Source organism: Urocitellus parryii, chromosome 9, assembly GCF_045843805.1.
Source record: "Urocitellus parryii isolate mUroPar1 chromosome 9, mUroPar1.hap1, whole genome shotgun sequence".
In the NCBI taxonomy this organism is placed as follows: Eukaryota; Metazoa; Chordata; class Mammalia; order Rodentia; family Sciuridae; genus Urocitellus; species Urocitellus parryii.
The window spans coordinates 110,661,979-110,674,408 of NC_135539.1; the positions used below are offsets into that span (position 1 = coordinate 110,661,979).

General features: G+C 35.3%; 2 protein-coding genes across 2 annotated transcripts in view; both read right to left on the reverse strand.

The window, feature by feature from the left end:
- Nucleotides 1–12,430, reverse strand: part of Cr1 (complement C3b/C4b receptor 1 (Knops blood group)) — a 68,090-nt gene that overhangs the window by 10,540 nt on the left and 45,120 nt on the right. The window contains exons 18-21 of the mRNA XM_077802939.1: nt 11,510–11,689; nt 4,425–4,448; nt 2,794–2,869; nt 50–154 (exon numbers count right to left, since the gene is read on the reverse strand). Coding sequence (XP_077659065.1) covers nt 50–154; nt 2,794–2,869; nt 4,425–4,448; nt 11,510–11,689 — 385 coding nt within the window. The remainder of the gene's footprint in view (nt 1–49; nt 155–2,793; nt 2,870–4,424; nt 4,449–11,509; nt 11,690–12,430) is intronic.
- On the reverse strand, nt 8,033–10,642 carry LOC113181750 (MOB-like protein phocein). Its single transcript, XM_026387373.2, has one exon. It carries the CDS (start codon nt 10,624–10,626, stop codon nt 9,949–9,951), a length of 678 nt encoding a protein of 225 aa, XP_026243158.2. The 5' UTR covers nt 10,627–10,642; the 3' UTR covers nt 8,033–9,948.

The following is a 12,430-nucleotide window of genomic DNA, read 5'->3' on the forward strand; positions in this document are numbered from 1 at the left end:
GATAACTGAGTTGTTGCCAACGTTTTGAGCTCAGTATGTAGATAGGTACCTGCTGTTTTCCTGTCTTGTTAGCGGAGTCTGAGGATGAACACAGCTGTCTTCTTGAGGATGTAAACTGATATTCACTTCTTTACACTTTTCATCTGGATTACTGCTAATTGGCAGAGGAAGAAAAAATTAGGAAAACTGCCTTAATCATATGTTTCAGTTTTAAAGGAAATCAATAACTTTCATTTTGAGATTTAAGGGGTAATTTGCCTCAAGTTCCTGATATCTTTACAAGATGCTTAAAAGGAAAAATACAACCAAATGAATTTTTTAATACTAAGTAAAAACTCCAATTAGGATATATCATAGTAAAACCATCCTATATACTGCCCGAAGATTCAAAACTGTTAATAATTAGGTGTCTGTGTCTTAACACAATACGTTTCAATATTTCTAAAATATTTTTGATTAGGAAATAAAGTTAACCACAAGATGTGGGCAGACTTTGCTATAAAAATGACGTCCTTTTCCTTTTTCTTCCCTTTTTCTTTTATACCAAAGAACATGTTCTATTTTATACACAGGTACTACCCACAGTTAGGAGAGCAGGGTTCAATATGCCAGAGGAGCTGGAACAAAGTCAGTAATATGTAGAGGAGGGAGTGTATATTGAAAGAGTAAAAGGAAATATTGCAGTTTTTTACTGTACACAATTCTGGGTACTGAATTTTAGTGATGCAGAATCAAATTCAGAAATGTGCAACTAACATCAAAGGAATAGCAAAAAATGAGTCAAATCATGTAGACAAAAGCACTAATTCCTGGCAAACTTCCTACTTGCAGAACTTTAAGCAAGCCACTGAATGTCTTTGCACCTCAAAGTTTTCTCTGCTTTGAGATAACAGTATTGTTTGGCCTTGGTGCCGCACAGAGTTGCTTGAGAAGATAATAAATGGTAATGTGTTTTGTAAAAAAAAAATACATGTTTCCTTGGAAGATAATAAATGGTAATGGGTTTTGTAAAATTCATGTAAATTTTTACTGTTTTTAGTATGAATGTGGGCCACTATACAAGTATAGATAAAAAGTCATTAAATAATAATTATTTTCTGTGAATAGAGGTGGTCCCTGTTCCCAGGGGTAGTCTGGAGAGAGAGGATGGTGAGGAGTATGGTGATCTAGGAGACAAGAGAAAATGTTAATAGAGCCCAGCCAGCCCAAGATACAGATGAGGAGCCAAATACAGAGTAATTAATTAGATATTCTGAATCTGAGAAAGCTGACGATTAAGAAGGATTGCAAATCATCAATAATGTGATAAAAGTTAATCCCTTCTTTAATTCTTCCTTAAATTTTTTAAAAATTAATGAAAATTATAGGGGTGCTTAATAAGAAACTTAGAAAAATGGACTTCTGTTAATGTCAATATCAGGCCACTTCCCTTTTTCTTTTTGTAAGAACAAAGGACAAAGAATACTTATAGGTCAAGCTTCAAAATATACCTTTACTAAGGAAGAATAAGGGTTTAGCTTAAATCTAAATCTATACTGATTATTTTATTATGAAATTGAGTTCCTGACTAGGTTGTTTGCAAGATGGTTTTACTGTGACAATATACTTGAAAAAGAAACCCACCTTACTGGCATCTCTATGAAATATCAAACTTCAATTTCTATAAAGGTTGTTGTAGAAGACTGCATTTGTTAAGAACATTTGCTATAGAAGACTACTCATTTGGAGTTTTAACCTCTGCTTTTCTTCAGTATAGAATTTGTTCATCAACCTTACAACACTGGTCTTATTGACAGATTTCACTAATATTGTTTTAATTAAAATAGCCAGCATAAAAGCTGTGTGTTTACTTCCCAGTCAAAAATGTTTTGCTCTTTAGATCATAATCTTTATGAAGTTTTCTTCAAGTTGAAAAACTCAATGGTCACAAATATGGACATAATGAATCCTGCTATAATGTATAATTATAAAATACACCAATAAAGAAGGTCACTGGATTTTACAAAAGATTTCCTTCCTTCCTTCCTCCCTCCCTCCCTCCCTCCCTTCCTTCCTTCCTTCCTTCTTTCTTCCTCTCTCTTCCCCCCTCCCCCTCCTTCTCTCCTCCCTTCCTTCTTCCCTCCCGTCTTTCTCTCTCTTTCTTTCTTAATGCAAAATCTCAATTCTTCCATGCAAGCAGCCTGGGATATGTGTGCCAGAGAAACACACAATCTAACTCTTAGTTAAAAGATAGAAATAGAATCTACATCTAGCGGTCAGTGTCTGCAATGTCTCAGCAAAACTAGGACATCAATGTTTCATTAATACCTTTCTAAAAACCTCCTTATTTTCTCTTTCACATTTCTTTCTTAAATGCTGTTTTTTAATCTAATACTGAAGAATTTATCCTAGGCATGTTCTACCACTGAGCTACACTCCAAGCTCTTTGTTGTTGTTGTTTTATTTTGAGACAGGGTCTTATTAAGTGCCCAGGCTGGCCTTGAACTTGCCATCCTCCTCCCTCACCTCCCAAGTCACTAGATTACAAGTGTGTGCTACTGCACCCAAAATACTGTATTATTGATTTTTTCCATATTCTTAGTAACATATGTATTTCCTATAGCATAAATACTTTTCTATTATATGTGTCAAGGGCTTCTTTATGTGAATTATCACATCTGTCTATGTAGTAGTGCTTTTGTTGTTTAGGTTTTTATTTTTATTTATTTATTTATTTATTTAAAAATTTTCCTTTGACTTCTGAGAGGAGCAAAAAACAGTTTACATTTTCTGGGAGAATATAGCTGTACTTACCCTTTCTTGCACTTAAAAATTATCCAACTGGGAACAATGATGGATAAAATGAAGAAGATCATACCAAAGCAAATGCCTAGACAGTAAAAAATAAATAAATAAATAGAAATTTTAATTTTATTTTTTAAGAGGCTTAATATTCTGTCTTAATATCTAGTCCCCCTAGAGTTTGCCAATGACTTTTTTTTTTTTTTAATTTAACAATAAGTTCTCCTTTACCCTGGATTTGAGTTAGAGCATTGGTCTTACTATACATAGTAAGGGGCAAGCAGAAAAGTTTGGTAGACTTTACTCCAACAGCTGCCCTTAAGTAGGCAGGAAACGGCAAGCACTGCCAACTTGTCTCTCATGTAAGACAAAGGACACAGGCTACTCTACAAAATAGAAATTCCCCTGGACACAAACTGTATTACAGAACTGTTCCTACGTAAGCAGAGCACAGAAATAAACTCAACAAACTGGTCTTGTGGCTTTTAATTTGTGTAAACGACATGATTACCATCTGGAAGTCTATTCCCCAGTTATAAAGCAAAGAGGAAGTTGCCCTCTCCAGCCACACATTAAAATAAAGACATTTTAACGCCAAAGAACCCCCTGTAACAAAAACTTTTAAAAATGTCTTTCATTTTGGGGCTTTCTTTTTTCCATATTTTTATTGGTTCATCTTATATAATACTAGGATGCATTGTTACAAATTTGTATATATGCACAGGATGTAACAGTATAATTTGGTCAATATTCTTCCCTAGTATTTCCCCTTCTCCTCCTCTCCTCCCTCCCCTGGTCCCTTTCTTCTGCTCTACTGGTTGTTCTTCTATTTTCATGAGATCCACCTCTGTTTTTGCTTTTCTTTTCCTTTTTCCTATCTTCCACATCTAAGAGAAAACATATGACCCTTGGTGTTCTGAGTTTGGTTTATTTCACTTAACATAATGCTTTCAAGTTCCATCCAGAAAGGAGGATACTCTATGTATATAAGAATGCCAGTTTCACCACACCCTGACCTAAATGCATCATTATTCTCACTTTAATTTGAATTCATAATACAAGATACTTTATCTTTTTGCATTTCATTCTGAGGGAGATATAGAAAGGCTTAGGCAGCCGGGGCAAGATGGTGAGTGAGGAGGTCATGAGCAGAACAAAGGAGTATGGCGGGGTTCTTCTGATGAGGTCAACTTCCTGTTTGGCCAAAAGGCTTGTGAACACAAGCAGGGCACCAATCAGACAAACATTATGTACTCATGCTCCTAAGTGGGGATCCAATAGAAAAACTAAAACAGATGCATGGACAGAGGGGGCTCCAATCAATAATAGTGAGGAGAGAGTGGACAGGGGAGGAAAGGAGGAAATTCCAGAGGTCTTAAAAAAAAAAAAAAAAAAAAAAACAGGCCAAAACTTCTCCACTGGATTCCTAGTTCTGGGGCCCCTTCTCTTTGAAGAAGTCTATCTTTGTATCTCTATTGCTTTTGCAATAAACCTACTTCTTGCTATCTCTGTGTTCTGATCTTCAATTCATTGCTGCACCAAGACAATGAACCCAGCACCCCTGGATGCTAACAATTCACTGGAAGTAGATACTTACTGTCGAAGGTGCTAGAATTTCTCAGCAAAACCTTCACAAAACTTACCAACTATGAGAGCATCATGTGAGCCTAAAAAAAAGACAAAAGCCACAAAAAATCAGCCTGGCACAAGGTGTGACCCAGCAGGAGTCTTCCAGCCAATATCATCCCTCCTGATTTTTCCATTGAATTCTTTTCTAATATATAAAAAAAAACCCTTTCTTTGTTTTCACTCACATTATTTCCTCCCATAATTCACTCATATAATCTTGTACACTCAGTGAAGATTTTTCTCTTTCTGAAGTAATATTTTGTATCATAAAAGTAATAGAGTTTTAGCAGAAAGTTTGTAAAACACAACAAAAAATCACTCATAATTCTAATTCTCAAATGTGGTTTAGTATATTCTCATGTGGCACTTTTCCCCATATCTCTAAGTTTTTACATAATTATATAATTGAAAAGCAAATTGCAATGGAGGCAAACTAATAAAATCTATTCTAGTGGATGTGTCACTGTACATTCAATTATTTCTATAGTATATTTAAGTTGGTTCTAGTCTTTGTCATGAAACTGTGAATAAAATGTGTAAAATATTTTTGTATCTTACCCTATTTCATCAGATTGGATTCCTGGGAAGGCTAACTGGCATGAATATTTTTATCATTCTAATCATACATTGCATAACTGTTTTCATAACAGTCTTTGCTGTTTACAATGGTACTTTCAACATACAACAATATCAGTTTCTCTAAAAACCTGTTTGTTATTGTTAATTTCATGGGAAAAAGAAGAGTCATCTTCTTCTTTGCTTTTGCATTTTTTAAGTTCTAGTGAGGTTAAACGATTTCCATATACTTATGTGCCTAGGTAAAAAGACATTTACGCCCTTTCTCCAGGTCCTTCATTCTAAGGTAGTTTTTGCATTTCCCAGTTCCTCTTTCAGGATTTGTATGGTGAACTTCAAAAGTTCTATTTACTTAGAAATAGCATGAGGACTTTGGTAAACTAAGAAGACCCAAAAGTGAGGAGAGAAACAGGGAACAGATACGCCCACTTGTGCGGTAGCTTTTGAAAGTGAGTCTTGGCGGAAAACAACAAGATAAGGTCCTAAGAAAGTAGTTACTTTAAAGAAGAGGACCTTGGGAGACAGACATGGGTAAAGTGGATTTTAGGATACAGGTGCCACATCGGGTAATACATCTTTATGCCTCTCTGAGAGATTCCAGTGAAGGCTTTTCTTAGTTTTCACATCTTTACTGGAATTGAAATTACTTGTCTTGCATGCAATTGTGCTTACATTAGTCTTGAGAACATAGTTAATTATAGGTTATAGGTATTAATTCTGGCCTTAAGGGGGAACTCAAGATTACCCTCCACTCAGAGGTAGATGAGGCTACAAGTCAGGCCTCCGAAATGGGAATGTGGTAGGCCTGGGAATTCCAGGAAATTCATTTTCTAATGTAGTACTCAGAGTTTACTTTTCTAATTTGGACTGCTCTCAAAACTCCCTGTGATATTTGTTCCAAGCCTGGACCAACTCTGTGATTTACTCCCCAGCTTCCTTTTTAGGAAGGCCTAGGACTGGAATCTTGAGCAATCTGTCCTAAGCCTTGGAACAAAAATAAATAAATAAATAAAAAGCTTTTTGGTTTTATTTTGTTCTTTTAAAAATTTCTTGTTTTCCATAATCTTGTCTTTGTTTGCCCTTGTATCACTATAAAGCCCCAATATTTCACAGTCCAAGATTAGATACGGTAGAAAGAGAAAGAAAAAGAAAGCCAAGAGGCCTATTTTTAGTCTAGTTTTTCAGCAAAGGATAAAGGAGTTCATATGTGGTCCAGCCCAATTCATGAGGGGTCTGAGTTTTAAGAACCTGCTGGTTAACAGTTAACTTGGCTTGTTCTTAGTCATTCTATATATTTCCATCTATCTGAATAAAGAACTACCTTTTGTCTGGTATTTGTGACCTTGGCCTAATAACTTTCCCTTTCACTATGATTAATACTTAGAACTTTCACTCACTTGTTGAACTACAAATATATAAGATCATTGTCTGCTTATTTATTGTTGAAGCACAGAACCCCTTCAGATAGGTAAATTGCCTGGTTGGACCTAGGTTACCGTATTTGCAGTCTTGGGCAAGGGACTTAAATCCTTTGTGTCTTAGTTTCTATGTCTATAAAATGGGGATAATAAGAATACTACCCTCTTTATAGATTATTATGTGAATTAAATTAGAATCACTCTACTTGTCTGTCTATCTATTTATCTCCACCTAATCTTTGAACAGTGGTACTAATGCTCAATAGGTTAACTTTTACAACTATTACTATTACCACAACCCCCGATACTGCTCCCCCTGTAATAGGACTATTAACCCTTCATCGTATTTTCTATTTATTTCCCTTCTATCTAATGTCTTCTTACTTACTTTTTAAAGTATATAAGTTTTAAGTCAAATTGGTCAACAGGTAAAAAAAAAGTTAACACCTTATATAATTATTTAAAATTACATCTGAATTCCAAAGGTTGGTCTCTGTCTAGGTTTTGTTGTTTGGTGGTGATGGGGATCAAACCTTGGGCCTTGTACATGCTAAGCACATGCTCTACTATGGAACTACATCCCCAATACCAGTTATTTCATAAATACTGTGTGTGTGTGTGAGTGTGTGTGTGTGTGTGTGTGTGTGTGTGTGTGTGTTTTAGATTTTCTATGGTTTGGCTTTTAAAACTTTTAACTTTTTATTATACCTTGTATTTATTTTTAAAAAGTTCTAAATTGTTTTCGAGTGCTACTTATATAATTTGATAACTTGCCTTTTCTCATGAATTTGTCTCCACTATTACACCTATAAGACAATTTTATTTTTATTTACAATAAGCCCTTATCTTATTAATATCAATTGTCCTATTTATTAATGTGCTTATTCTTGTTTTGGTGCAAAGTGAGTTTGGTATTATGACCTTATATTCTATTTTCATATCCGTTGGGGTTGATTCCCCAATTAATTGACTCTTCTGTCAGTCCAGCCAGATCCCCAAAACACCCCAAAGGCACTCAGTTAGTTAGCCTTGAACTTTTTCAAGGAAATGCCGAGTTTATAATTTATTTATTTATTTATTTATTTATTTATTTATTTATTTTTCCTCTTCTTATAACACTTTATTAATCAATGGTTTGCCAGCTCAGGTTCAATAATCCTTTTTTAAAAAAACACCACTTATGTACATGTGCATTTTCAAAATTCTGTAAATAGTATTAAAGAAAACCAGAAATTATTTCATTTAAGGTCTTAACAAGTATAGTCAATTAATTTCACAGTATAATGAGGATTAGTGAGATGTCAATATGAATACAAAATACAAAAACAAGACTACGAGGGCTGGGGATGTGGCTCAAGCGGTAGCGCGCTCGCCTGGCATGCGTGCGGCCCGGGTTCGATCCTCAGCACCACATACCAACAAAGATGCTGTGTCCCCCGAGAACCAAAAAACAAACACCAAAAACTCTCTCTCTCTCTCTCCCCTCTCTCACCCCCTCCCCCCCCCAAAAATAGTCTCTCTTAAAAAAAAAAAAAAAAAAGACTACGAACTGAGGTTTTCTTTTGGAGTGAGTGAGCTTGTTTTTTAAAGATCAATTCCAAACACAAAGTACAGGGAGAAGGATGGAATGAGTTAGGAAAAAAATGGTATTTTATTTCCCTGTTAACACTAAGATTCAAAATATTTAGCCAAATCACCAATCCCAGTCACTACCTTAGTTCAAATGTTCACTAAGAAAATATTCAAGCAACAGAAATCCATTGTGAGACACCATCCAGAGAACAGCTACATTGCTACATATAATTTATTAACTTAGTAGTTTAGTCTCTCAATATTTAGCAAATTTGCTTAAAAAGTAGTATTCCCATTAGTTTATAGTAACATTAATATAAATGCATAATTTCAAAGTAAACACATTCCTTTCACTGTGAACATAAAACTTCTTGAAAGATAATTGTGGTTTGTGGTACAGTAATGACTGTGGCTGCTGGGATAGTACTGTTTAAAAGTCAAAAAGACAGGCAGGCTTGGAAAAGACTAAACTATATAAACATACTCTCAGTCTTCTACTATTTCCCACCCTTTTCTGTACATACTTGCCTTGCAATACAGTATAATTTATTTCCTCAAATTAAAAAAAAAGTTAAGATGAATACATTTTCATCTTCACTTCAAAATAACCCCTTTAAATGAAAAAAAAAAAGTTCCTCAAGTTTGTTTTGGTCAAGAGATGGCTTTCAGTATTTTCTTCACAACACGTACAATTTTTTTTTATCCTATCTTAGTGAGTCATTATAACCAGTTTGGCAATAAGACCTCCAACACTTTACAAAAAACCTTATTCAACAAATTATAAAATTGTTAAACCTGCACTTGAATTTTTGTTAAAGACAATGAATTATAACGAAGTCCCCAAACATATGACCATGCATAAACACCATTGGAACCTGTAAATTACTGCAAATAATCTCACCTGTATAATAATTCAACATAAATTTTTGGGGAGGGGGCATAAAATAAATACTATAGTATGTCTTCATTTCTATTTAATGCTGCTAGGATTAGAAGATTAATATCACTAACAGGAAAAGTCAAACTATCTTAAGGCTATTTTCTAAGTAGTAAGAACAATTTCCCAAAACAAAGATAAGCAAGAGCCTATGCCAATACAGTTTTCCTGTAGTGTGAAATAATTGCTAATATGAGGTATAATCTGTAAGCAATTAATACAAATATAAATAGGAGTAAGCCACAACTAAATCATGGTGAAAAAACTTCTAAGCCAAAGTGGTTTGGGGAGAGGATTAAGGGATATGAGAAGGAGGAGACAGGGCAGGTTTCCAGTGGGAACATCATTTAGTGCTTTACTGTTATCATCATCACATATTTAATAATCTGCTATTGTGAAAAGGTAAAACCTTTCCAACTATACTATACTGGCCTAGAACATACTTTATGTAGCATAGTAAACTTATTTAAGTATTACTAATCCCTCATTTGCTCTTTTATTTGGATAATAATCATATATGTATATCAAAAACTATAAACAGAATTTTAAAACACTTATCTAATTTTCAAAATGTTAACAGTTAAGATGAAACTATGTACTACAGAATTGTTTAAAATATCTAAACTCAGGGGTAAAACCAAAGGAAAACATTACTATCTTTTCAGTAAATGGCTTGTTGAAACTTCAAGCTCACTCATTTTTATAGATAGGTTTATTTGATGAGGATTGTGATCCAATGATTGTTTAGCAGCAATTTTACCAAACTGTAAATTCTTTTATTAACAAGCATTATAAACAGATAATACTAATCTTATTTAAAAACTGTGAGTGCCACACTGGTGAATATACAGCTCATGAATAACTTAAAAAGTATTTCCCATTTTAAAAGGCAACACACAGCATACAAAAACCTATACTAAAGAAAGAAGCTATAATGTGGATACATGATTGATGTGTCTAAAATGATATATATATATATACAGTACATAATTAACGTTAATTATGTGATCAGTACATTTTTCTATATGATTCCCTTCATGCTTCACTTTCCCCAGAAACTGAATTCTGAACTTCCTCTTCTAAAATTGGTACAATCAGGTTATCCTTCGACATCAAATTATATTTCATCACAAATTTAGTAAATCGATGACATAAAAATGTTTCATTTTCATACTCATCAAATATCTGCCGGTGATGAAAATAAGCATGTGAAAATATTCTGTAAATTCTACGGCATACTGATCCTAGTTTTGCTACAGATGATTCTTTTATGCTAACCCTGCTGGGAAAATATTTATTGCTATTCAGAAGACACGCAGCACCATCAAGTGTGTGTCTAGTATAGTCTATAGCAGGACACTCTTTTGGAGTTTTATGAGCTGCACAAAGAAAAATCCATTGTTCAGTTGCTGTCATTTGAGTACAAGTATCTGGGTGGCATTCACTCTGAAGTTTGACAGCAAGTCCATTTAGTTCAAGGCAGAATTGCCTTAAATGTTCATATTTCCACACACCTTCATCTTGGCCTTCAGGAGGTTCAAGAATTTTGTCAATATTGGAGCAATCTGCCCTTATGTTCTGTTGAATATACTGCTGAACAGCAAGTGTACTGTCCATCTCATCAAATGATTCATCAGGCCAATTATAGAAATCCTGCGCCTTTGTGCCCGGCCTGTTCCTCCTCAGAACTGCCGTCCCCTCCGCCATGACCATAGTGCCAGAGTCTGGGCGGCTCCCGAGTTTATAATTTAGAAATGTTATTTATGATGAGTATTAACACTTTTGAAAGATTAACTGTAACAAATGCATCTCGAACAATCTTGGTTTATAACCACATATTATGAATAAGAGATTTAAGATGTGAGCAGAGGGAAAAAAATAAAATTAACTTGGACTAAGAAAAAAGTTGTATATACTAGTCTGAGCCTTGAAGTGTGTAAGTTCAGAGTTCAGTATTTTCTACCTTCACCATACTCCAGTCACCACTGGGACCGGGGGCTCCTCTTTTACAGAGCTCAATGCAACATGATTTCTAAATCTGCTATACCAGCTACACTAGCTTCGAATCCTGTAGCCTACAGCTGGGAGAGAGGTGAGCTTGCTACTCTCTGCAGCTCAAAAGACACTTCATGACACATTTGTTTGTTTGTTTGGTGGTGCTGGGGATTACACCCAGGGCCTTGTGCAGGCTAGGCCAAAAAAAATTTCTTGAAGGCTCACTCAATGTGGCTTTTACTGAGGCTCACTGGCTGTAAGTAAATCATCACTATGTGATATATAGAGAAGAGTGAAGAGAAAATTGAGATGGAAGACATAGTGCTAGGCAAGAGTTCTACCTTGGAGTTACACCTCCAGATTCTCCAAAAGAATTTTTATGGCTTGCTGCATATAGGAAAAGGAAGGCAAATTGGCCCTTTTGCACTTGTAGTTCCTCAAGTGACTTCAGCTTGAAATAATCAGTATTACAATTTGACATACTTTGAGATGGCACATCCTCAACTTCTTCACTAGCATATGCCATGAACATCACACCACACCTGATGGACAAATGAATGAACTGGCTGGGAAGGACTCCATTCCCTGTACTGGTACTTACGTGATGTGCATGTGGCCAGAGAAGGGTTCCATCTGTCCTCTGCCTGGCACTGGCTCCAAGGACTGCCTTCCAGAATATATCCATCCTCACATTCCAAAGTTATATTATCTCCAAAGTGATATTCTCTCATTTTCAACTCCTGCTTAAGTCCATTCAACTGTGGAAGGCTGCATTTTACCTCTGAAAGGAGACAAATTGGGGATTGAGATTTTATTGTTGTTAACTGAAATCACTAGAATGAAACAATCATAACCCCAAACTTAACTTGCCCTCAACAAAGACGGGGCATGCTTTCAATCAAGAACTATTGACCCTTCCCCACCCCAAACATCTTGTGATTTAAGGTTCTCTTTTATTTTTCTTAAAATGAAAACACAGTAAAGGAATATGGAATACTTTTGAGTATTAACAACTTTGTGACCAGCGTGTTTGGGAAGGATCAGGAGTTAGGATAACATGATCTCTCGCCAGGAATCCATTTGGGTTCCACCATAAGGACACAGCAGCAGCATGTTAACTCTCTAGGTGTACAATACATACTGATATTTTTGCTCTGGGAGCATGTGTTTCAGGCCCATTTCTATACACAGAACAAAAGAAGCTAGCAATTCATGATTCTGAATTTAAAATATCATCTATTTCTTTTACTTTATCTCATTTAACTCATCCTTTGATTTGCTTTCTCTTTCTGCCATCAATAGGTCCTTCAACTTCAAGCAAAGACTCCTTTGCCATTGTGAGTCTCAAAATTAGCCCAATGTTTTTCCCATTACAAGTACCAACAAGGGCAAGTGGAATTTCCTCAAAAGTGGTCTGTGGTCTTCCTGCATCAGAAATTCTGATGGGTTTGTTAAAAGTAGACTTCTGACCCTTTCTCAAAACAGAATCAGAGGGCATAGGATGGAGCTGGAGAGTCTGCCC

Coding starts and splice junctions, on each gene's coding strand:
- LOC113181750 (XM_026387373.2), bottom strand. CDS start 10,626: ATGGTCATGGCGGAGGGGACGGCAGTTCTGAGGAGGAACAGGCCGGGC.